The 23353-nt window shown below is 37.8% G+C and overlaps 1 protein-coding gene and 1 non-coding gene across 3 annotated transcripts in view; one reads left to right on the top strand and one right to left on the bottom strand.

Moving 5' to 3' along the window:
* Positions 1-23353, bottom strand: part of LOC131428407 (uncharacterized) — a 90757-nt gene that overhangs the window by 38156 nt on the left and 29248 nt on the right. For both annotated transcript variants that reach the window (XM_058592353.1, XM_058592354.1), the window contains exon 3: positions 22660-22733. In XM_058592353.1, the coding sequence (XP_058448336.1) occupies positions 22660-22733 (74 nt within the window). The remainder of the gene's footprint in view (positions 1-22659; positions 22734-23353) is intronic.
* Positions 17943-18014, top strand: Trnaw-cca (transfer RNA tryptophan (anticodon CCA)). Its single transcript has one exon. It is a non-coding gene; the product is annotated as a tRNA-Trp (tRNA).

Genomic DNA, 23353 nt, shown 5'->3' with positions numbered 1-23353 from the left:
CAGATTGTTTTTTCCGAACAACAGATTGTTTTTTTTTCGAAAAGCCTATATGAAAATTGATGCATATCTACGGATTTCTACTTTCTCTACGGATGTACTTCTTAGAACTGATGTATTTTGATGTATTTCTTTAGCAAACTACAGAAAATTGAAATTGAGAATTGTTCAAGTATGATCATATAACTTTTGAATGTTAAATTGACGAAAAATATTTCTCACCGGTTTTCTTTATCATAAATCTATAATCTAATTGACACCAATATCTACTTTTTGATAAACTGCATTTATCCCTTAGAAATAAGTGGAATCCATGACGATCCATTTTATCATACTGTATTGGAAAAACTGTAATCACTGATGCTGTAGAATATTCGAACGACAAAGTGATATTCAAGCTACTCTGATTGGCTTGAACGAACGATAGCAAATAGCTCATTGCATTGGATTGCATTCTGACATTACACTCGCACAAAAAAAAAAATATGGTAAGAATTTCCAATAACCTCGTTAAAGTGGATGTCACCAATTTAGGTTCAATAGTGACTCAAAACATCAATGTTTGAAACATTCTCTTCAATCCTGTTCCAAAATACCCATATGTAGAGATTTGAAACAGTATCGACAACAACAATCATTCACATCCACTTATCAAGCTGGTTTACGCGCGCTAATTGACACTTTCAAGCATCCATCAGTTCATTCCAATTTATTATAAGTAGTTATAATAAATATCAAATACTTTTGCTACGCTTGTTTCGAAGAAATGTTTCCAAACCTACTGGTTGTTAAATTTCGATAATCAGGCACAGAATTATCAGAATTTTAAACCCTTCTAACGAAGAGATTTGAAGGTGAATTATATTATTTCTCGATTAACATTAGATTAGGTCCTGAGTGCAAATGACAGTTGCTCTTTGTTTACTTTCTCTTCCCATTATTACGAAATATTCTTATATTTTTCTATAGTTTTTTCAGTGCAGCTTAAAATATGGTAGTATTAGTTATTATTTTCTGCAAATTGTGAGATGATTTGCCAATAACGCCGTAATAATTAAAAGAGAATTAAACAAAGAGAATCTGTCATTTTTAATTAGAACCTAATGTTCATCATCAAGGAATAATATAGATTAATCATAAAATCACCTTGCTATAAGCTTTTAAAATTACGGTATTTCTGACCATATTCTTTAAGTACACCGTTTACTGCAAAAAAATTCAATTTCTAACAATTTGATTACACATTATGCACATGAAAATCCAATCCAATTTTAAGCGTACAATACTGAAGTAATGCTTTCGAATCAAGCTAAATGTGGCAAATTCATCAACAAATCAACTTCAAACAAGTGCTTTAAATTTGGTACGAAAATTTAAGCGCTACGAAAAAAAAAATCGATAGTTCCAAACTGGCCCGCTAGTTACCGAAAAAAATCAACACGACATCAAGTGATTGTTTGATGAAACCACCCTGGGTCAGTTTCAGTTTTCTCAAAATGACATAAATGAAATTCGAGCAGTAAGCAACGATCGAAACCGTCGGCCGTGCGAGAAAAATCAAACGGATGACATCATGATGACATACTTTGATTGGCTCGTGAAAACATAGGTCGATTCAAATCAATTTTTCAATAATATGCTATTGAAAATACTGAAACGACGTTTTAAAATCATCGGTGATTAACAAGTATCTCGAAATTAGCGAATGCGTTTGCCGAAATTTCAGAACATGTGTTAACTTTTGCTGAAACTCGGCTAGACAACTGTCATTTACATTTGAAATTTTCGTTTGGCACTACGTAGTTATTTTCAGTCGAAATATTTTGTAGAAAAATTCCGGCGGTCATTAGAAAAAATGGAATTATTCCACAAGGAAGACTATCTATCCAGCAAGAATAATAACTACAAATTATTTTTGATTACTTATAGAAAGCTGCTTCCAGATCCTGCTTTCATTATCGGAAAGTCATTATAGAATATGTCTAAAAACTTCAAAGACGTGTCGACCAACATATTCGACAATCAGCGTTTAGTTCGAATTACATATTTTACAATTGTACGTCCTCGAAACATGAAATAAAATGAGTACTTGATCCCCAGTTGAATGTTTACAATTAAATAACACAAATTTTTGGTTTACTTTTACATTCTGAAGGCTCAGTAATTCCAAAGACATTATATTAACAAGATATCAAGCTCTCACATTTCCCGAACAAATCATTGGCAACATCCTTTTTAGCGAATATCACGCCCTCAGGTGAGTCCTCATCGAATCTCGCACATGGAAGTAGGGCAAGAAAATATCAAATTCGTACGCGCCAAAATAACAGCACTGCGCACCCATACAATTGACATGATAAGTTGAATGTGATGTCGTGCGATGGCGTTGCTGAACGGATGAATGATTTCGCTCCAAGCCGACAGGGTCAGGTAATTCAGAAATTTCACTTCGTAACGTAATTCAGTAAAAGCTATATCGAACAGACAGTAAACTTTTTGCTGACTATTTTGATAATAACTATAATAATTTGATATATCAAATTAGACATTGCAGAGACTCCGCAATTTTATTTTTATTTTAGATTCAACATGACATTCGGCCCTCGGGCCTCGATTCAAAAGTCGGTTTTTACAGTGATTGTATAGCCTTTCTACATGAGAAAGGTAAAAACAATTTCAAAACCTTTACAAAGAAACAAAAATTTTCCAAATCGTTTGTGGAATGCTGGAGTTACCAAAATTGAGACAAAAGGGAATTTTGACGTATTTAGGGACTTGTTTTATAAAAAAAAGTATATTTCATAGAAAAAGTTATAAAATTTAAATATTATGATAACGGCTTGTTTGCGTATGGTTTTGGAATGGAGGTGTATCGTTTATTTGTAAATAAATTGAAATTCACCCCCAAAGAGCGTTTACGTATAGCAAAAGTCACGAGAGTGTTCTAGGGTTAAGTATGTAGGTAACATTAAATTTCTGTTATTTTAACTATTAACGAGACCAAGATTATGACTAATTTAGATAGAAAAAAAACGAAACAACCTCAGCTACAATTTTGTTTTCCCTTGTTGTTCGGGTTCACTGAAGCGATGGAAACTGGGCCACACTAGAGCGACTGTACGTTTCCTCCGATGCCCATCCATATCCTGGCCATCAAAAGTGGGCCGACTTAGTTTAACCTGAAGCCAGCGTTATGATGCTATTTTAATTCAATTACCACATCCAAACATCCAGTCTATAATTTTTCAGCACTGATTAGAGGAAAGTGCCAAAAAATTCAATTAAGTGCCACGGAACCCATAATTAGGTTACGGCATTTCAGCACGAACTGTTGATGTTTGCTTTTGTTTTCTCTGGCGATTTTCGGAGCCCCATTTTTACGGTACACGGATGCAGAATACATTCACCAGGAAGCTCTTAAAAGTTTTGCGCACCCAATTTGTGTTCTACATTTGACGTGATGCTGTACGTTTTTATTTCACCTGACATTTTTCAACATCCACAGGGAATGCGTGGAACAGTGTTCACGAGCTTGAAGCTTTTAGCACTACGGAGTTGTATTGATAAATGAAGACGAACCGGATATCCTCATCGTTAACTAGTTAGTAAACTGGGTAACCGATCAGTGCTGGTCCCCAACTGACAACTTTAGCGCTTCCTAGAGAAAAAAAAACATGTTTCGAGTCTCAGCACCATCAACCTAGCGGGAGTGAAGTGCGAGCTGAACTGTGCGAAACTTCGTTGGTTTGACGCCGTTTTCCGTGGTTGCGTGAATGGGTTTTTTTTATTGCTTTATGAAACACCCATAAATATGCTGAAAATGATGGCAAAAAATCGTCTTTTGAACGGAATTCGGTTACTGCCCCTCTGCCGGACGAAGGTAGTGGAGATCTAGTTGATACAGAAATGAGAGTTGACTTGGCTGGTAAGCTGCGATAGGGTAACCGAACTAATATTAATGTCACCTCATCAATTTATTAAAATCATCAATTGGAGTAAGATTTTTCATTGCCTTAGTACAGAACGATAACATATTTCCTTTCAAACTATTTGTTCTAGCTGTATTTAAATCTTTATAAACACACTTTGATACATTTTTCAACGGAAGTTTATTTTTAACGAATTTCAACAGGAAGTACTTATAACTAGCTAGACCAATCAAATCGTTTAGTTCCATCAGCCGACATCATCATCTAATTTAATTAAGAATTCTCATGAGCTATTAACTGTTTCTCGCACCTCTCGATCATTTCTTCATCATTGTTCTCTTCAATTAGCAACTGACCTAGTATATATTTGTGATTGTTCTTTCGTTCTGATCGTCCCGCATTAAATTGCCAGCATTCCATTTCCAAACGGTTAAAAGCATAAATATTTTTTTCACACAGCAATTTATCTTCCGTTACTTTTTGAGCTGTTTAACTACCAAGAACAGTTCTTTTTCCCTGCGATCATTTTGAACCAGTTCTTGTGGTCGAGATGTAAAGATGCGTTCAATCATTTTGCGGCAATAGCGAGTTTTATCCTTATTTGTGCTTTGTTCAGAATTTAATTTTTTTTTAAATCTTTATGGTCATATTTTAATATATGCGTAGAGTTTCTGTCTTGAACAATACTGAAAAAAATTTAGTTTCATGTGATTTTGCTAAACAAATCAAAATCTCCAATTACAGCTGCTCAGTTTTAATGTTTGCTTGTTGTTAAATAAGACTTTTTGTAAAACATCCTTAATCCATCTAGCAGTGAGATGATAACTTTTTTATTAATTCGGTGTATTCTGCGGTGTTTTCAGTTTTCATGAAATTAGTTTATTGACCGTCGTTTTAAATGACAGTTTGAAATTTCACTCATTACCCTGTAATTTCGGAACTGCAAGTCGGAACGAAAAGAGAAATCATATGAAACCATAAAATTAATCTTTTGAATCTAAACGTGTGACAATCGATTGAGCATTCCATACTTCCATTATTTACTTTACTTCCAGAACCCGTATTTAGAGACCAGCATCACCTGAAACAGTTCGTATGGTGATGAATAATTATGATGAATAAATTTTAATAGTTTTGAGTTCATCTTTGAATTTTTTTTATGGGTATCGTAATCTTCTATGACGGTTTGAATCTTTTTTACCGAGCATCTGTAAAACTGAAATAAATCGACTATCAAAATATGCAAATTCGATAACCCGATTAATTTATATGGAGATGACAATTGACACTAATCACACTGTATCTCCTGAACCGGAAGTCAGATCCGAATAAAAACAAGAAGTTTTAATCACATTCCTTTCATGACCGTCGTATCGATCGGATGGTAGTTTGCATTAAAGCAGCTGTGCGTTAATCCATTCTAATCAGTTTCAAGGTCATTTGATATCAAATCTTTTGTATTCGTGAGCTTGTGCAGTAGATCAATACAGTATAAACAATAAATACCGTTAGACAGTGCCGGGTGTTATTGTGTTAAAACAATACGAACAGTGAACGGACGTTTAGTGTGGTGCCGTGAACCGGTGCTGTGTGCTTATTAATTCTCAGAGGTCGTTGTAACTAACGCTTGGCCTCAGCGGCCGAGTTTCTACGGATCATTAGCTAAGTATTATATTTTTTCCCTTCGTGTCCCTTTATCGTCTTATATTTTGACTCCCCCTATAATTTGCGCGAAACCTCAACCGCGCTATGGCAAGTCCATTTAGTACTCCCCTGCCCCCCGAAGATAAAATGGAAACAGATTCTAAATCTGCTCCAAATAGCAAGACTTACCGGATTAAAGAGTATCCCCAAGAGCCTTCAACCTCGACCGGCCTTTATGTGGTTTATTTCCGGACCAAAGAGAAGAATAAACCGCTTAATATTTTGAAAATCTCTAAAGACTTGGCGTCAAAATATACAACCTTGAAATGTATTTCAAAAATTCGTCCCGATAAGCTCAGGGTCTCGTTGACCAGTCTGAAACATGCTAATGAGATTGCTCGAAACGATCACTTTACGCGGGACTACCGCGTTTACATACCAGCTCGCGAAGTCGAGATAGACGGAGTGATCACGGATCCAAGTCTGACATGCGAGGACATTCTCAAACATGGGGTCGGATGTTTTAAAGATCCCTTGCTTAAGAATGTCAAGATACTGGACTGCAAACGTTTGCATTCAGTATCGATTGCCGCGGATGGGACAAAGTCTTATCCCCACTCGGACTCGTATCGGGTGACCTTCTCCGGCTCGGCTTTGCCGAAATTTGTTCTCCTGGACAGGGTTCGTCTGCCTGTACGACTTTTCGTACCACGGGTAATGAATTGCGCTAGTTGTCAACAACTAGGACACACAGTTTCCCATTGTGGAAATCGGCCCCGCTGCTCGAAGTGTGGTGAGAGTCATGCGGATGGCGTTTGCGACAGAGACATTGAAAAGTGTCTTCACTGTGGGGCGGCCCCGCATGACTCGTTCGCAGAAATGCTGAAAATCGCCACACCACCTGAACAGAACCCCTACACCTGCTTGTCTGCGGACGATTGCGACTCTGACGATCCTCAAGAAGGTACATCTTCAACTGTCCCTCGTAGTTTTAGGAAGAGGAGAAATATATCATCTCCTAAACTCCCTAGCAAGGGTTCGAAGATATCTCTTGAAGGCCCTCCAAAAGTAACAGCAGAAGGAAGTGTTGGTAAAAAAAAAACGAACAGACGAAACCAAAAGCTCCTAGTTCCGGAGACTTGAAATCCAACACTTCCGGGGACACCCAAAACCCCGAAAGTCCCCAAGGAACCAGAAAACACATCAAGTGCTGGACTTGTAAAATTCACTGACATTGTGGACTTTATATTTTCCGTCTTCAACATTTCTGACCCCCTAAAAGGTATTTTGATGACTTTCCTACCAAAAGTTAAAATGTTTTCAATGCAGCTGACTGCAAAATGGCCCCTCCTCTCAGCAGTCGTATCCTTCGATGGCTAATTTTTCGAACGAGGTCAAGGATTCTATCACTGTTTTACAGTGGAACTGTAGAAGTATCATCCCGAAAATAGATCCTTTTAAATACCTAGTAGATAATCTGAAATGTGACGCATTTGCATTGTGCGAAACTTGGTTAACTTCTGATGTATCACTAAACTTCCACGATTTTAACATTATTCGCCTGGATCGAGATAATCCCTACGGAGGAGTACTTTTTGGGATAAAAAAGTGCTATTCCTTCTTTCGAATTAACCTCCCCTCGATACCAGGTATTTAAGTTGTCGCATGTCATGTCACAATTAAAGGCAAGGACCTTTGTATTGCTTCCATCTATATTCCCCCTAGAGCCTCAGTTGGGTACCACTGGCTCAGCAGTATCATGCAACTTCTTCCCGCACTGACGTTAGTTTTAGGAGACTTTAACTCTCACGGTACGGGATGGGGTTGTCTTCATGATGATAACAGATCAGCTATGATCCATGATATTTGCGACAACTTCAATATGACAATCTTGAATACGGGAGAAATGACACGAATTCCCGCACCACCAGCAATACCAAGTGCGCTGGACTTATCCCTTTGCTCGACATCGCTACGGTTGGATTGCACGTGGAAGGTGATCCCTGATCCCCATGGTAGCGATCATCTGCCTATCGTAATTTCAATCGCCAACGGATTAAGACCATCGGAAACAATCAATGTTTTGTATGACCTCACACGAAATATTGATTGGAAATGCTACGCAATATCGATATCTGAGAAACTAGAAACACGAATGCGCAACCAAAACACAACGAACGAAAGCGAGGAATATTCTAACCGCTGGATATTCGATTTCGCTAAAAAAGTATGTCCTGATTCTGTTCCGGAACAGAAGATATCCCGCGCCGCGACTTCGAATACAAACGAAACACCGTTTTCGATGGTAGAGTTCTCACTTGCGCTCTTGTCGTGTAACAATAAAGCCCCGGGGTTAGACAGAATTAAATTCAACTTGTTGAAAAATCTTCCTGACTCTGCCAAAAGGCGCTTGCTGAATTTATTCAACAAGTTCCTCGAGGGTAATATTGTTCCACACGACTGGAGACAAGTGAGAGTTATTGCCATTCAAAAACCTGGGAAACCAGCCTCCGATCACAATTCGTATCGGCCGATTGCTATGCTTTCCTGTATCCGGAAGTTGTTCGAAAAAATGATTCTCTTCCGTCTAGACAATTGGGTCGAAACTAATGGCTTGCTTTCAGATACACAATTTGGTTTCCGCAGGGGTAAAGGAACGAACGATTGTCTTGCGTTACTCTCAACAGAAATTCAAATGGCATTTGCTCGTAAAGAACAAATGGCATCAGTATTTCTAGATATCAAGGGGGCTTTTGATTCAGTTTCTATAAATATCCTATCTAAGAAGCTACACCAGCATGGTCTTTCGCCGGTTTTGAAAACCTTTTTATATAATCTATTGTCCGAGAAACACATGTATTTTGCAAATGGTGATTTGTCGACAATACGATTCAGTTACATGGGTCTTCCTCAGGGCTCATGCTTAAGCCCCCTTTTATACAACTTTTACGTAAACAACATTGATGAATGTATCAACACATTTTGCACGCTAAGACAACTTGCCGACGACAGCGTTGTGTCTATTATAGGACCCAAAGCTGCCGATCTCCAAGGACCATTACAAGATACCCTCGACAACTTGTCGACATGGGCTCTTCAACTTGGTATCGAGTTCTCTACGGAGAAAACTGAGCTGGTTGTATTTTCAAGGAAGCGAAAACCAGCACAACTACAGCTTCAACTAAGGGGTGAAACCATAGCTCAGGTCTTCACATTCAAATATCTCGGGGTCTGCTTCGACTCCAAAGGCACCTGGGGATGTCATATTAGGTATCTGAAACAAAAATGCCTGCAGAGAATTAATTTTCTTCGCACAATAACCGGAACTTGGTGGGGTACCCACCCAAGAGATCTGATCAGGCTGTACCAAACAACGATATTGTCCGTAATGGAATATGGATGCTTCTGCTTCCGATCCGCCGCGAACACCCATTTCATTAAACTGGAAAGAATTCAGTATCGTTGTTTGCGTATTGCCTTAGGTTGCATGCAGTCGACTCATACGATGAGTCTCGAAGTGCTCGCGGGCGTCTTATAGTTGAAAATTCGATTCTGGGATCTCTCATATCGATTGCTAATCCGATGCGATATCTTGAATATGGACGTGTACGGAGTATCGTGACGCCAGGTCTTTATTAAAGGACTCCCTAAGGGCCCGAGGTAGACCACCTGAAGTTCCGGTCCGAGATGTGTTGGCTAGTCGGGATATCTCTTATATGCCTGTCCACCATCTTCATTGGAACTAACAAGATCTTTTTTGTCACTAACTATTCGTTCCCCCTTTCCTCGTCTCTTCGCTATCTCGATGGCAACTAATTAGATCTCTGTAGTTTTCAGACATTTTGTTTCCATACCCCCTATTTTCCTCGGTTTCCACAATATTTACTTTTTTTTAATTCTCTTCGTAACATCAGGCTTTAAAAAAAAAGGCTGCTCGGCCATCCATGGAAGTTGACCATCAATGTTAACTTCCCTCTCTGAGCAGCCTAGATAGCCGTGTAGTGTCGGTAGCGGTTTCCCAACTGGCTAAGAATAACGCTACGGTCCACCTGTACCGGTGGTATAAGTCCACCAAACAGGTAAGCCGTGTGGCATCCGGCGGAATTATTTTTTACCAAGAATTGATCCACTGGTTTCCTGTTCCATGTCGTAAAAGGCCACAAAAATAGGAACTCCTAAGTCAAGGTGTATTTCCGTGCCGATGGCTGAATGGCTGCAGGAGGTTAAACATTGCAGTCGTAAACGGAATATCTTGGGTTTTTCCTCAAGGTGGTGTACTATCCCCACTTTTATGGAACCTAGTCGCTGATGGTTTGTTAAGGAAACTTAATAACCTTGGATTTCCGACTTATGGTTTTGCCGACGATTATCATATATTGATGACCGGTATAAGCATTAACACTCTCTTTGATTTAATGCAGCAAGCCCTGCGATCTGCTGAACAATGGTGTTGTCAGGTTGGATTGATTATCTGTAAATCCGGGCAAAACATCAATGGTGCTTTTCACTCATCGTAGGATAATTACAGGAGCTCGTCCGTTACAGTTCTTTGGTTCAGAGGTCACTGTGGTCGATCAAGTTAAATACGTCGGGGTTATTCTTCACTCAAAACTGAATTGGTCTGCTCACATTGACTTCAGGATTGAAAGAGCTTGCATGGCTTTCGGCCAATGCAGACGAGCTTTTGGAAAATCATGGGGACTCAAACCCAGATATATTCATTGGATCTACACAACTATTGTTAGACCAATTTTAGCATATGGATTTCTTGTATGGTGGCAGAAAGGAGAAGTCGCGACAGTTCAGTCAAAGCTAAATCATCTCCAAAGGATGGTCCTAATGGCGATGACAGGAGCATTCACGACAACTCCTACTGCTGCTCTAGAGGCGCTACTGTGCATTAAACCACTACATGTGTTCCTAAAACAAGAAGCATTATCTTGTGCATACCGTCTTAGGGTTACAGGGCTTTGGAACAGTAACCCATTAGATTATGCTACCAGCCACACTCGCTTGTGGTCTCAAATGGTTACGTGGGATGAGTATTTACTCGCTCCTAGTGACCTAACTCTCACATGCAGTTTTCCTTTCAAAACATTCAATGTGAGCTATCCTCTTCGTTAGGAATGGTTGTCTGGTTGTCTGGAACGACAACTTGATGAACACATAGTTTGTTTTACGGACGGTTCTCTGTTGAATGGTCGTGCAGGTGCAGGTGTCTACTGTCGTGAAATGAGGCTGGAGCAGTCTCATTCACTTGGTAGATACTGTACTGTGTTCCAAGCAGAAATCTACGCGATTCTGTGTGGAGTGCAATCAGCACTGCAGCAAAGGATCTGTGGTAAACGTATTTATTTTTGTTCCGACAGTCAGTCATCCTTAAAAGCACTCAGTTCGTATGACTCACGGTCGAATCTAGTGATCGCATGTCGAACTCAAATTGAAGACCTCAGCATTTCAAATGCTGTTTACTTCTTATGGGTACCCGGCCATTCTGGTACTACTGGAAATGAATGGGCTGATGAGTTGGCTAGAGCTGGTGCAACGAATGATTTCGTTGGTCCTGAACCAGCTTTACCACTTTCAACTAGTTGGATAACGCACAAGATACGTTCTTGGGCTGCATCCAAACATGCCAGCTACTGGCGCAGCTTGCAAACTTGCGCTCAGACAAAAGCATTTCTACCAGATTTAAATCTGAAAATGTCAAAGTGTCTACTGCATTTCAGCTACGTATCCGGGTTTTTGGTTCTCCATACATGGTTGAGTCTGTGTATGCGGAGCTAAAATTGAAGGATATTCTCTCGTTTCTCACCCAATGTGGTAAGGAGCTATAGTCAGAAGGGTTCATCGTTCTTCCTGGAGTGAATGAATCCCTTCTGTATTCACCTTAAATAGGGTTTAGCAGATTGTTTGGCATCCTTTGGGGGGTACCGAATTTACTTCTGCTCGTACATACTGCGAGTCGTTCTGCATTCTTCCGGGAGTGCAGAATGGTGTCGCTTTTGTAAGATCTCTAAATCCTCTCGGGGGTTGGAGGTTTTATTAACAGCAGACTGTTCGGGACCTCGAAGAGGTTCAGAATTTCCTTCTGCTTCCACTAAATGTGATCCTCAGCAGATTGTTCAGCATCCCTTAGGGGTGCAGAATTTACTTCTGCTTTTATGTGTTTTTGTGTCGTCAATTTTTCCCATCCTCCTAGTCCAACCCTTACCATTTCCTTTCAATCCTTCCCTCTTATATATCGGGAAAATGATGCTAAAAACATATTGATGGCAAGGCACAAATCTCCAAATATCAAGGGGAACGTGCCATTTGAGCCAATTTGTTCTGATTCCTGAAGGGCCCGAGGTAGACCACCTGAAGTTCCGGTCCGAGATGTGTTGGCTAGTCGGGATATCTCTTATATGCCTGTCCACCATCTTCATTGGAACTAACAAGATCTTTTTTGTCACTAACTTTTCGTTCCCCCTTTCCTCGTCTCTTCACTATCTCGATGGCAACTAATTAGATCTCTGTAGTTTTCAGACATTTTGTTTCCATACCCCCTATTTACCTCGGTTTCCACAATATTTACTTTTTTTTATTCTCTTCGTAACATCACCATCACCGCCTACGGCCCTACGCTCCAGTCGATGACCAGCATGCGGGCCACCCGCCGGGACTTCGTAGCCTGGGTTGTTTCCCGCGGACCCACACGAACCGAAAGAAAGCGGCCATAGATAGCGCCATCTGGAAGTCATGCAATATTCAATTCACCGACCACTGCCGAACGCCAGCTGAAAGCTGGATCTTCGAAAATTCGAGACGACATAATCTAATAATACTATTCTAGTTTTAAGTTAGTCGTTAATTAAGATTAGAAAATACCCTTGGCATCTTAGAGCTTAAGCAGTGTGCCTAAAAATATATTATACTATTGAATAAAAAAAAATAGAAGCTTTAATGGAATCTTAAGGACTTTCTTTTTAACACTTATGCGCTCGATTCGAGATTTTCATTAAAGTTTTTTTTTAATTTATAACTTCTGAAAGACTTACCCCAACACGATCTGGAATAACTTCGGTGTTTTTGAGCATATTAACATCGATAAAAACAGAATAAAATTAAAGAATACCCGGTTTTTTTGACATCAAATGCATCAAGATCGGTCAATTCTTTATAAATTTTTGAAAAAAAAAAATCGATGAAAATCTCAACTTGAGCTCTTAAATGGAGGAAATCGGTTCAACCATCAACGAGAAAAATGAGTAACTTTATTATAATTTCGTTACACATATCATCCTGTAGCTCCGGAAAAAGAAATCGGATCCAAAGACAATTCAGGAACCTTTTATGGGAGCATATGATTTTTCATATGTGTCTAGGTTTGTAAAAACCGGTTAAGCTATTTCAGAGAAAATTGAGAGAAATTATTTGTCACACATACATTTGCTGAACTTGACGAACTGATTCGAATGATGTAAGAAGTTATTCCAATACATCATTCGTAAGTAAGTTGTTCTTCCGGTTTGAATCAATTTAAATATGATATTGTTTGAATTCGAAAATAAAAATATCATTTAAAACATGGCATGTTCGAACAATTATATTGCCAAAAACCAACCGTGCTAAAATCGAAACGAGGCAAAACGTCATGAATAGTGATGCTGTGCATAGTCTATTAGGTACTTAGAAAAAATTGCATACACCAGTATAAGAAATCGTGTTTCACTTTGCTCCCAAGCACCAATTTATTTTACAGCTCTTAGAACTCTTACTGCTGGAACTTCTAGCCAAAATTTTCAGTTTTTTGATAATATCTGTCACAATTGTCCTTGTAAACAAAATATGTTTTGATACTATGATTTTACACGGTAATAGCTGTCCAATAAAGTATAGATTATTAAAATCCGTCTATTTTCATCGAAGACATCGATATTTTTCTTTTCCGGATTTTAATAATCTATACTTTATTGGACAGCTATTACCGTGTAACATGATAGTTTCAAAACATATTTTGTTTACAAGGACAATTGTGACAGATATTTTCAAAAACGTGCTTAATCCATCCAGCAGTGAGATGATACCTTTTTTATCATCCGCATGTGTTTTTTATCTGAATATCTTTCGGTGTTTTAGTTCTCATGACATTATTTTAATGACCGTCGTTTCAAGCGGCAATTTAAAGTTCTATTTACTCATTACCCTGTAATATCGATACTGCAAATCGGATCGAATTTGAATCTAAACGTGTAATAATTGATTGAACATTCCATGAGATGTCGAAGTAAGTTCCACTTTAAAGTTTACGGTTATTCACGGTACTTCCAGAACCGGTATTCAGGAATAAGCATAACCGAAAACAATTCGTATGGCTATAAATTATTTTGACGAATAAATTGCAACAGTTTTGAGTCCAACTTTGAAGCTTTTTTGTATTGTCATCTTCTAAATCTTTTTTGTACTGTCATCTTCTATTGGTATGCATTTTAAGAACTCATCACCCTGTAATTCCAGAATCGGATAATATTCTTTAATTTTGTATGGGACCATAAATCCTTTAATTTAAATATTTGTTTTTGAAATTCGATTTAGCCTTTTTTGAGAAAACGATTGAGCTTTGAGAAACGATTCGATACTGGAACCGGAATTTTAAAATCGGTGTAGCCGAAGTCATTTAAATCCACCTCAGGAGCTGTATAGTTTACATTTGACTCAAACTGTTTGAAAATCAGTGTTGACATCTTTGAGAAATTGTAGTGCAAATTATTTTTTTAGTACCTTTGGAATCGAAAACTGAATACCGCTAAAACTGAAATATGTTTATATGGTTATCGACTATTCAAATCTACAAACCCGATAACCCAGATAAAATTATGTGAATAGGACATTTTTATACTAATGGCCCTGTATCACCTAAACCGGAAGTTGGATCTGACTTTTTTAGTCTTAGCAAGATGTTTTATAGGATCTTAAGATCATTCATTTTGAATTTTTATGGTTCCTAGATTTCATTTAAATCTTAGATTGGTTTAGCCATCTACGAGAAAAATAAGTAACACAATTTTAATTTCGTTTCACATATCATCCTGTAGTTCCGGAACCAGAGGTCGGAACCAAACATAATTCAGGAACCTTGTTTGGAAGCATACGACTTTTCATATGAACACGATTTAACAGTCATCTTCGAGAAAATTGAGTGAAATTATTTTTCACACACGCATTTGCTGATCTCGACAAACTGATTCGAATGGTATATGGGTGTTATGTTCTTCCAGCATTTATTGCTGTAAGTAGATTAAATCAATATTATTGTGGAATTGCTTTCAACTCGAAAATGCTGCCATCATCTGGTTTACATATGTCATATTCGAACAATTATGTTGCCAAAAACGAACCGTGCTAAAACCGGTAAGAGGCAAAATTTCATGAAATAGTATGCTGTATACAGTCTTTTTGGTACTCTTACTACTGGAATAAGGCGAAAAGTCGCTTACACAATAATATCGATACCTCCGTTAAAAATGGACGGATTTTGACAATCTATGGTTTGTTGGATAGCTATCAACGTGCGAAATCTAAGTCTAAAACAATTCAAGGTCAATTGCGATAGCTATTGTCAAAAAACAGAAAATTTTGACATAAAACTTCGTATAACTCAAAAAGTAAACATTCGATCTCAAAACCATTCAATAGCGTTCAGGGAGAGGGGAGACCTTTCATTTGTGACTAGTTTGATCAAATTCGGTCCAGTCATATCTGAGATCTCGACTTTCATTCCTTCGAGCTGAGTCGATTGGTATATGACACTTGGTTCTCCGGGCCTCGGATTTTTTTTTTCTAAAGTTTTAGCTTCGCTAACTGTTCGCTAACTGTTCGCAGTAAACAGAATTATTTGAACGCTTTTACTTTTTTGTACAATTTAGTTTTACTATATGAATTTAACGGATCAAGGTCATTTCGCCGAAAGCCGTTTCGGCGAATGCCATTTCGCCGAAAAATAGCCGAAACTTCTCCGATGAAATGAGTTCTCTGTCACGCAATGTAGACAAATTATAACTTTAGTTTCACTTCTAGGTGGATTAGTGATAACTTTAATTATATCAAAGGAAGGGGAATCGAAAATTCTTCTGAAGGTATTTAGGCTCCAAAACTAACCTTAACGTAATTGGAACCACTGTGCTTTGGAATAGGAAAAAAAGTCGATTACCCAAAAAAAAATCCGTTAAAAATCAATGGATTTTAACAATCTAATGCTTGTTGGAGAGCTATTACCGTCTAAAACCATTTTGAATTGATACTTCGTATAACTCAAATAGTAAACATCCGATCTCAAAAACATTCAATAGCGTTTAGGGCGACTAAGAGACCTTCCAATTACGACTAGTTTTATCAAAAACGGTCCAGTCATCTCTGAGATCTAGACCTCATTATTGACAACACACAGGGATATTTATTCAGTTCGTCGAGCTGAATCGATTGGTATATGAAACGCGGCCCTCCGGGCCTCGGATTTTTTTTCTAAAGTTTTAGCAAGTTCTATGCCTACTTTTTATATTTACAAAAAAAGATAAAACCAGCCATGTTTGTTTTAAATGGTTTGTACTTATCTCATATAAATGAATCGTTAAAAAAAAGCGGTTGACTATGTTAAATTACGCAATACAGCTCAGATTATTTCAAAATTGTACAGTTGTATGCAAATATGCATGCGTTCGCGTATGCTGACTTCGGACCAAAACTATGACTGTGAGTGCACTTCGGAAAAGTGACGGGCTTGCTGATGCGGGGTCCGTTGAACTTTCTATGTTGATTGATGGATAAAACCTAGATCCACCATTGCACGTCAAAGAACAGAATGAGATCCTGTCAATGGACACTCAGGTGTTGTTTAAAGCTCTCGATTTTGCTCGCCATTGTACGCCAGCGCGAAAGTAAATGGCCGTAAATAGTTGTTGGGACGTTCGAAAATCTTTTGTGCGCTAATTACTACTAGATGAACACTTTTGAAATAGCAGTAAAATTTCTTACACACATTGGAAACTAACATCGTGATTTACCTCCACAAGTCCGATTAACTATTCTTCGTCTGGGCAAAATTGAAGAAATTGTCCTGAGATTCATGTTTAATAAGCTTTTATATTCTTAGTAATTAGTTACATTCAACGAAACGTTCATGAAAATTGAATCGGAGTGGATTGAAATGTATCACAGTATTTTTCTTCTTGTTCCACTTGTTACTCAAAGCAGAGCGATGAAAATTAATGTTTATCATAAAATATATAATCATAATTAAGAGGTAGACGGCAGGCGAGGAACCCTCCTAGCAAGACCCTCATTCCAAGTTCAAGACCCCACCCTCCTCCGTTGATTACCACCATCCCAAAGATCATTGAAGAGGTAATGATCATTCAGGTATTGACCTTACGTGGTCGATATAAATGTTATCCAACATTTTCTCCACTCACCTGGATAATAAGCTGTTTCTTCACGCAGGCAAATACGTTTCCGAAATCACAAACTCACATCAATCATCAAACTTTCAGGGAGGGGTCACTCGGCAGGGGGTTGCATTTATTTACATAGCTGATTGGTTCCCTCGCCAAGAAACCGTACACGACTCAGCCAATCATGAAATGATCAGAGGCAAAGCAGCGACTGGTGATGCTCGCGCCGTACAATGGATTCAGAGAGCATCGGACTCGGAACCCGCCGACAGCACGATGTGTAGCGACGATTGACCGCGGTAATTTGTAGCAGAAGGTGTGAACAATTTATTTCAAGCTTGCGAGAAGGAAATAGTTGATAGTTAGTCGCATCAAAGCAGCGGCGATTCCAATCAGTGCGGGACATAATCGAGAAGAAAAGCGAATAGTCATTCGACTGGGTCGGTAAATGGTAATGATTTCTCGTGCAAGCGAACATGACCCGATGACCTATATAGCTTTGGTGTATGAAAATAAGTTGAATATTTGCTGAATTTCGTGAAGAACCACAACATCCAATGTGAGCTAATTCACTATTTATGTTTTGTTTTGATCCAGTGTTCAATAATGCACGTGGACACAATACAATAATTGAGATTATATTGAAATTATGTTGCACTACCAGCATTTATTTCTAATGCATAAACAAAATTCACAATGTGCAATACACATCCTATCATACTCTCTAAGCCGGTAAAAATTCCTTTAGTTTGACGTGTATAGCAGAAAATCTTTATTAATTTAGCTGTGCATCGTATCCCTTGTTCACTCAAGCGATACCAGTTTGCCCCACGCGTTGAATGTGATCAACGCTGTGTCACTTCAGTGCTATTTTTATCAACTAATTGAACAAGTACCGCGATTGCTTCACCGCAATGATGAGTTGACTGTTAGTTGATCATCGGACTCCGTGGCGCAACGGTAGCGCGTCTGACTCCAGATCAGAAGGTTGCGTGTTCAAATCACGTCGGGGTCAAAGAGTGGAATTTCTTTTTGACGGAAGAAGGAAGATCTTCTCAATCGATAGTCAAATTTTTTGATTGATGCTATTATCGTTGTATCATCTAATTATTAGATCAATTTCGTTGTTGATTCGCAGTCTGCTGCGCTCCCAGCTTGTTTGTTTTGGTAATTTCCTGTGTTTTAGATCATATAATGTATCTATTGAACAAGATACAGCGTACATGAAAAACGAGCTCGGAAGCGGTGGGTATATGATCGATGATAATTATTTGTGGCTGCTTATTTTCTAATCTTATCTGGTATCAGTTTTGAAGAGTGTTTATAGAACAGATTTCGAACAATTGATCCGCGCGGAATCGTGTCATGACATATCGTGTCTCGAACCGTGCCAAAAATTTATTGCTGTTGACACACATGTTTCTGATTTAACACGCAAAACAAATATGATGGAAACAAATGAAAGTAGACTTGATAACATTTTCGATTGTACTGCTAGATAGGAGGTCAAATCTCTCTTCCCCTAAAAATTGGAATATGTACATGCATTGAGATGTATACATGTAATGACACGAATGATTGAAGATTAATTGATCCAACTGAAACTGAACTGATTCCCAAATTCAGGCGAACTAAAGAAAGGATAACAAAGATATTTAACTCAAACGGTGTTAGCTTCAATTTCATGATTATCGTAAGAATAGTGACAATCAAAGAATTCTGATTAAATCGAATTCATTATATTCACTTCAATTCGCAATCTCTTGGTATAGTTGGGGCTTGTGTTGCGAATCCTCAAACGAACGAAGGAACTGAAATCATCCGCTGTGAACACTTTGCTTGACATTGCTGAATAAGAGGCCTATATTGGAAAGAAACTGGATGTTTGCCGGTGCTCTCAGACTCAGTTAACACATGAACTAAGCAATCCATAGCAACGCAATGAATTAAAGGGTTCACTCTCATTAGTTTTGTACGAGAACGAAGAACTTTGTTTCACGGCGTGCTACAAGACGCGAAGCAAGGTCATACAGGCAATGTTTACGGTGTTTTCACAGTATAGGTTTACAGAACTCATTTTTGAACATAATGTTTGCACTCCACGACCAAATTTGATTATATTTCAAAAATATTTCAAACATTGTATACCATAAAATTTGCATAAGGGCCCATTTTCAAAACGATCAATTTGTTTTGCGTTTCTTCTATAGAAAGGCTATGCAATTACTGTGAAAATTGACTTTTTAACCAAGGTCATATACCATTTGACGCAGCTCGACGAACTGATCAAATGTGTGTGTGTGTGTGTGTGTGTGTGTGTGTGTGTGTGTGTGTGTGTGTGTGTGTGTGTGTGTGTGTGTGTGTGTGTGTGTGTGTGTGTATGTGTGTGTAATAAAAATATGCACTCACTTTTCTCAGAGATGGCTAAACCGATTTTCACAAACTAATACCGTTTTCGTTTTTGAACCCACACGCGGCCGACTCTAACTCCGAATAAAACGAACACGTGGTACGCGCCCTGAACAACTCATAAAAAAAAGAAAAATAAACAAGCTCGCATGGATGTTGTGGTACTACCTGAGAAAATTTTCAAAGCGAAACTACGCGATTGAAGTCCGATCTAGAGCGACCCCAGGTTGCTAAAACAAACATCTCAAAAGTTGTTTGGGCGACTCTGGGTCAGCTCTTGGGCTTATCTGATCAATAAACGAAAACGGTATAAGATTCAAACGAAAGGTCTCATGGTCCCATAGCCTGCTATTGAATTTCATCCCAATCCGACTTCCGGTTCCGGAGATTTAGGATGATATGTACCAAAAAAAAAGGAAAAAAATATACACTCACTTTTTTCAGAGATGGCTAAACCGACTTTCACAAACCAAGATTCAAATGAAATGTAAAATATTTTATCCGGATACGACTTCCGGTTCCGGAGCTAAAGCGTTAGTATTTAACACTTTACGGACCTAATTTCATTAGCATTTTTTTCACAAACGATAGTCACAACCAGGTACAAATCCCATAAAACTGATATTCTTCTAGTTTGCAGAGCTTGCTAGTTTGTGGGCATATAAACTTAATTCGGCACCCCCCTTATCCTGTTCCAGAACCGAAAGTGGTGAGCAAAAACTCCAAAAAGAGAATTTGCTTCGATTTGTCTGCGATGCTTGAACCGATTTTCACAATTCTTCTTTTGAATTAAAGCTCATACTATCTTTGAAGCTACTGTGAAATTTCATCCGGATCCGACCTCCGGTTCCGCAGTTACAGGGCGATGAGTGTCAAAGTTTTCAAATCGTCATATAGAATGACAGTATGTACAACACCGGTACGTGGGGGTACGGTGGAAGAAGAAACGAACAAAAGGAACAATGCGTACTTTGTTCTATTTCGTACACGATATAAAGAAAACGAAACGCTAACGGATGTCTGCTACTAGTGTGTGGTATTGGTAAAATACGGTGCGGTGGTTGATAAAAATTTTAGCTATTTTATTATAAGTGCGACCGAAAGAATAAAAGAATGTTATAGATATATATAGATATATATATATATATATATATATATATATATATATATATATATATATATATATATATATATATATATATATATATATATATATATATATATATATATATATATATATATATATATATATATATATATATATATATATATATATATATATATATATATATATAATAAATATATAATAAATTTTATTAAAAGTAAAATAAAAGAATGTCAATGCAATTTTCACAGCCGGTAGTGTAGTAATACCGTGCGGGTGATGTAATGATGTCAATAATAAAAATAATTATAATAGTAATAATAGTAATAATAATAACAATCATACTACATAATAATACATGTTTTATGCTGCTGCCAAATCTATTTTCAAACTCATAAGTTCAAAGGAAAAGTCTTACAGTTTCATATGGAATTCCTAAATTGATTGTAGATACTACTTTCGATTCCGGGACTACAGGGTAAACAGAATTTGTAGAGTTTGTTAGATTAAGATTTCTATTGAATGAACAGTTGTTTTTGCGAATTCCCTAGTACTGCCGAACATATTTTTGATAGAATGGAGAAAGAATTACGTATTCACGTCAAAAGAATCTTGCTGGAAAGAGATTTTCATCGAATGATACTGAATCGTTTTTGAGACTAAGAAGGAATTGTGCTATAAAAGTGATACCAATGAGGTCTTAGGTTTGACATTTGTGTAATATTTATCGACTATCGTTAGAAAGGAAATACATTACAAATAGAAAGGAAATACACAATACAAAATTAACAGTGAATATTATATAGCGTTTGGAGGCTAAAATTGCAAAGAAACGACCGCATATGGCGATGAAAAAAGTTGTTTCATCAAGACAACACACCGTGTCATAAGTCAATCAAAATAATGGCAAAACTACATGAATTGAACTTCGAATTGCTCCCACATCCACCGTGTTCGTCAGATTTGGCTCCCAGCGACTACTGGCTGTTCGCAGTCCTGAAAAAAAGCTTACCGGTAAGAAATTTCGCACGAATGGAGAAGTTATCGTTGAAACTGAAGCCTATTTTGAGGCAAAACATAAATCGTGCTACGAAAGTGGTATTGAAATGTTAGAGCGGCACTGGAATGATTGCGTTGCTATTTAATTTAAAGAATATTATATATTGAAGCAAATAGAAGTGTATATGTATAGGATACTTGAAGTCAATCACATCAATAGGTCAATGGGATATAAAATTATCCTACCCAATAGAAATCGACTGTCATTCTGTTACCTAGACATTGCTTTTACCTATTGAAGCTGAGCTTGTGCTTTTCAATACTGTAAAAGTTAAAAAAAATCATTAGGAACCCAAGAAAATCACCATTGAATGATTCCGAAACAATTTCTCATGCTGGAGAATCTCATCAGACACCAGACAGGTAAAACACATGTTTGACGTAAATTAGCATCGCAAACAAAAGAAGCGTAACTTCTTTATTTCCCATTGGTTGACCTCGATCCATAACAAGTTTGTAACGTTTCCCCTACTTTTCTGGTATCGGATATGCGTTTTTACACTTATAGTCTCAATATATTGGTCACAGTGATTAAACTTCGAACTAGAAGTCTGAAGCAGATGATTGAAACAATTATCCCATTAAAAATTTAGCTGTATTTGTCTATTGTTCAGCTTCTCCATTCAGAAACTAACACTAATAGTATTCACCACTTTTTATTAACATCTCGAATAGAGCAAGTCCACTGCGAAATATGGTGAAAACAGGTTACCGCTATTCGTAACCATCGCTAATGGCACAGCATTAAGAAAATATTACCCAGATTGATTGAAGGAATTGATTGATTTTCCGGGTATCTGTTTTCACACCATAACATGATAATGGATATCTGTGATTCCATGAAAGTGTTTGGAAGGGTTAAGCGAAACTCAACATAACACGAAACAAAGTGGATAAGTAATGCGTCATTAATTTGGATTTTATCCACTTGACAGTACACAGCAAATTTCATTATTATATGTGCATGTGAAACAATAAGTATTACATTATGTTTTGAAATGTTATTGTGTTCTCTGAAATTTTATAATTATATTGGAATCTTCTCAAAAATAAATACAGCAACGGAATGTAACTGCTAAATACTTACTGATAAATCTAATGCTCTAGGTTCAGCATTCTCACTCTGACTATACTTGATACTAATTAACACTAGCCATATTCCTGCCGAAGAGAAAAAGAAATATAAAATGTTAGTAACTTTGAAAATATAAATTTTCTTACGTTCAATCACACAAAATTCAACAATATTCATTTGACATATAACGGGCCCATAAAATCCATGAGCGTGCGCCACTACAAGCCCTTATAGATGCCACAAAGCAGATCACCTGTCTGTTGGAAGACCACCATTCGTGGGAAATCGCTACCCCGGTGGCCTTTGAAAAATTGGCAAGGAAGTTTCACCCATTTCCGTCTCAACGCTGATTATTATCACCCCTAATGGTCAAATTAATCGATTGTTTCGAAGCTCTAATGTGTTACCATTTGAGCATCACCGTAAGCGAACTGAGAAGAACAAAATACGGCTTCGTTACCTAAGTCCAGATTTCAAGATAAATTATTAGTTTCGGTTTCATCTTTGTCTGCAATCCATTGCTACGCGCCGTTTCTAGGGGGCCCATGCAAGGCGGGTTTTATCGAGATGGTACCGCACCATGTGCCAATTATCGATCCCGCGGGCAACAAAACCTGTATCAAAGTGGCACCCGATAAATTGATTGATTTTATCTTTTACCTCGGTGTTTTCTCGCGGTGTAGACCTCATTCAACGACAGTTAAAC

The sequence above is a fragment of the Malaya genurostris genome, chromosome 2 (assembly GCF_030247185.1).
Source record: "Malaya genurostris strain Urasoe2022 chromosome 2, Malgen_1.1, whole genome shotgun sequence".
Lineage (NCBI taxonomy): Eukaryota > Metazoa > Arthropoda > Insecta > Diptera > Culicidae > Malaya > Malaya genurostris.
Note: the sequence above shows the minus strand (reverse complement) of the source record. Positions and strands in the feature narration are given on the sequence as shown.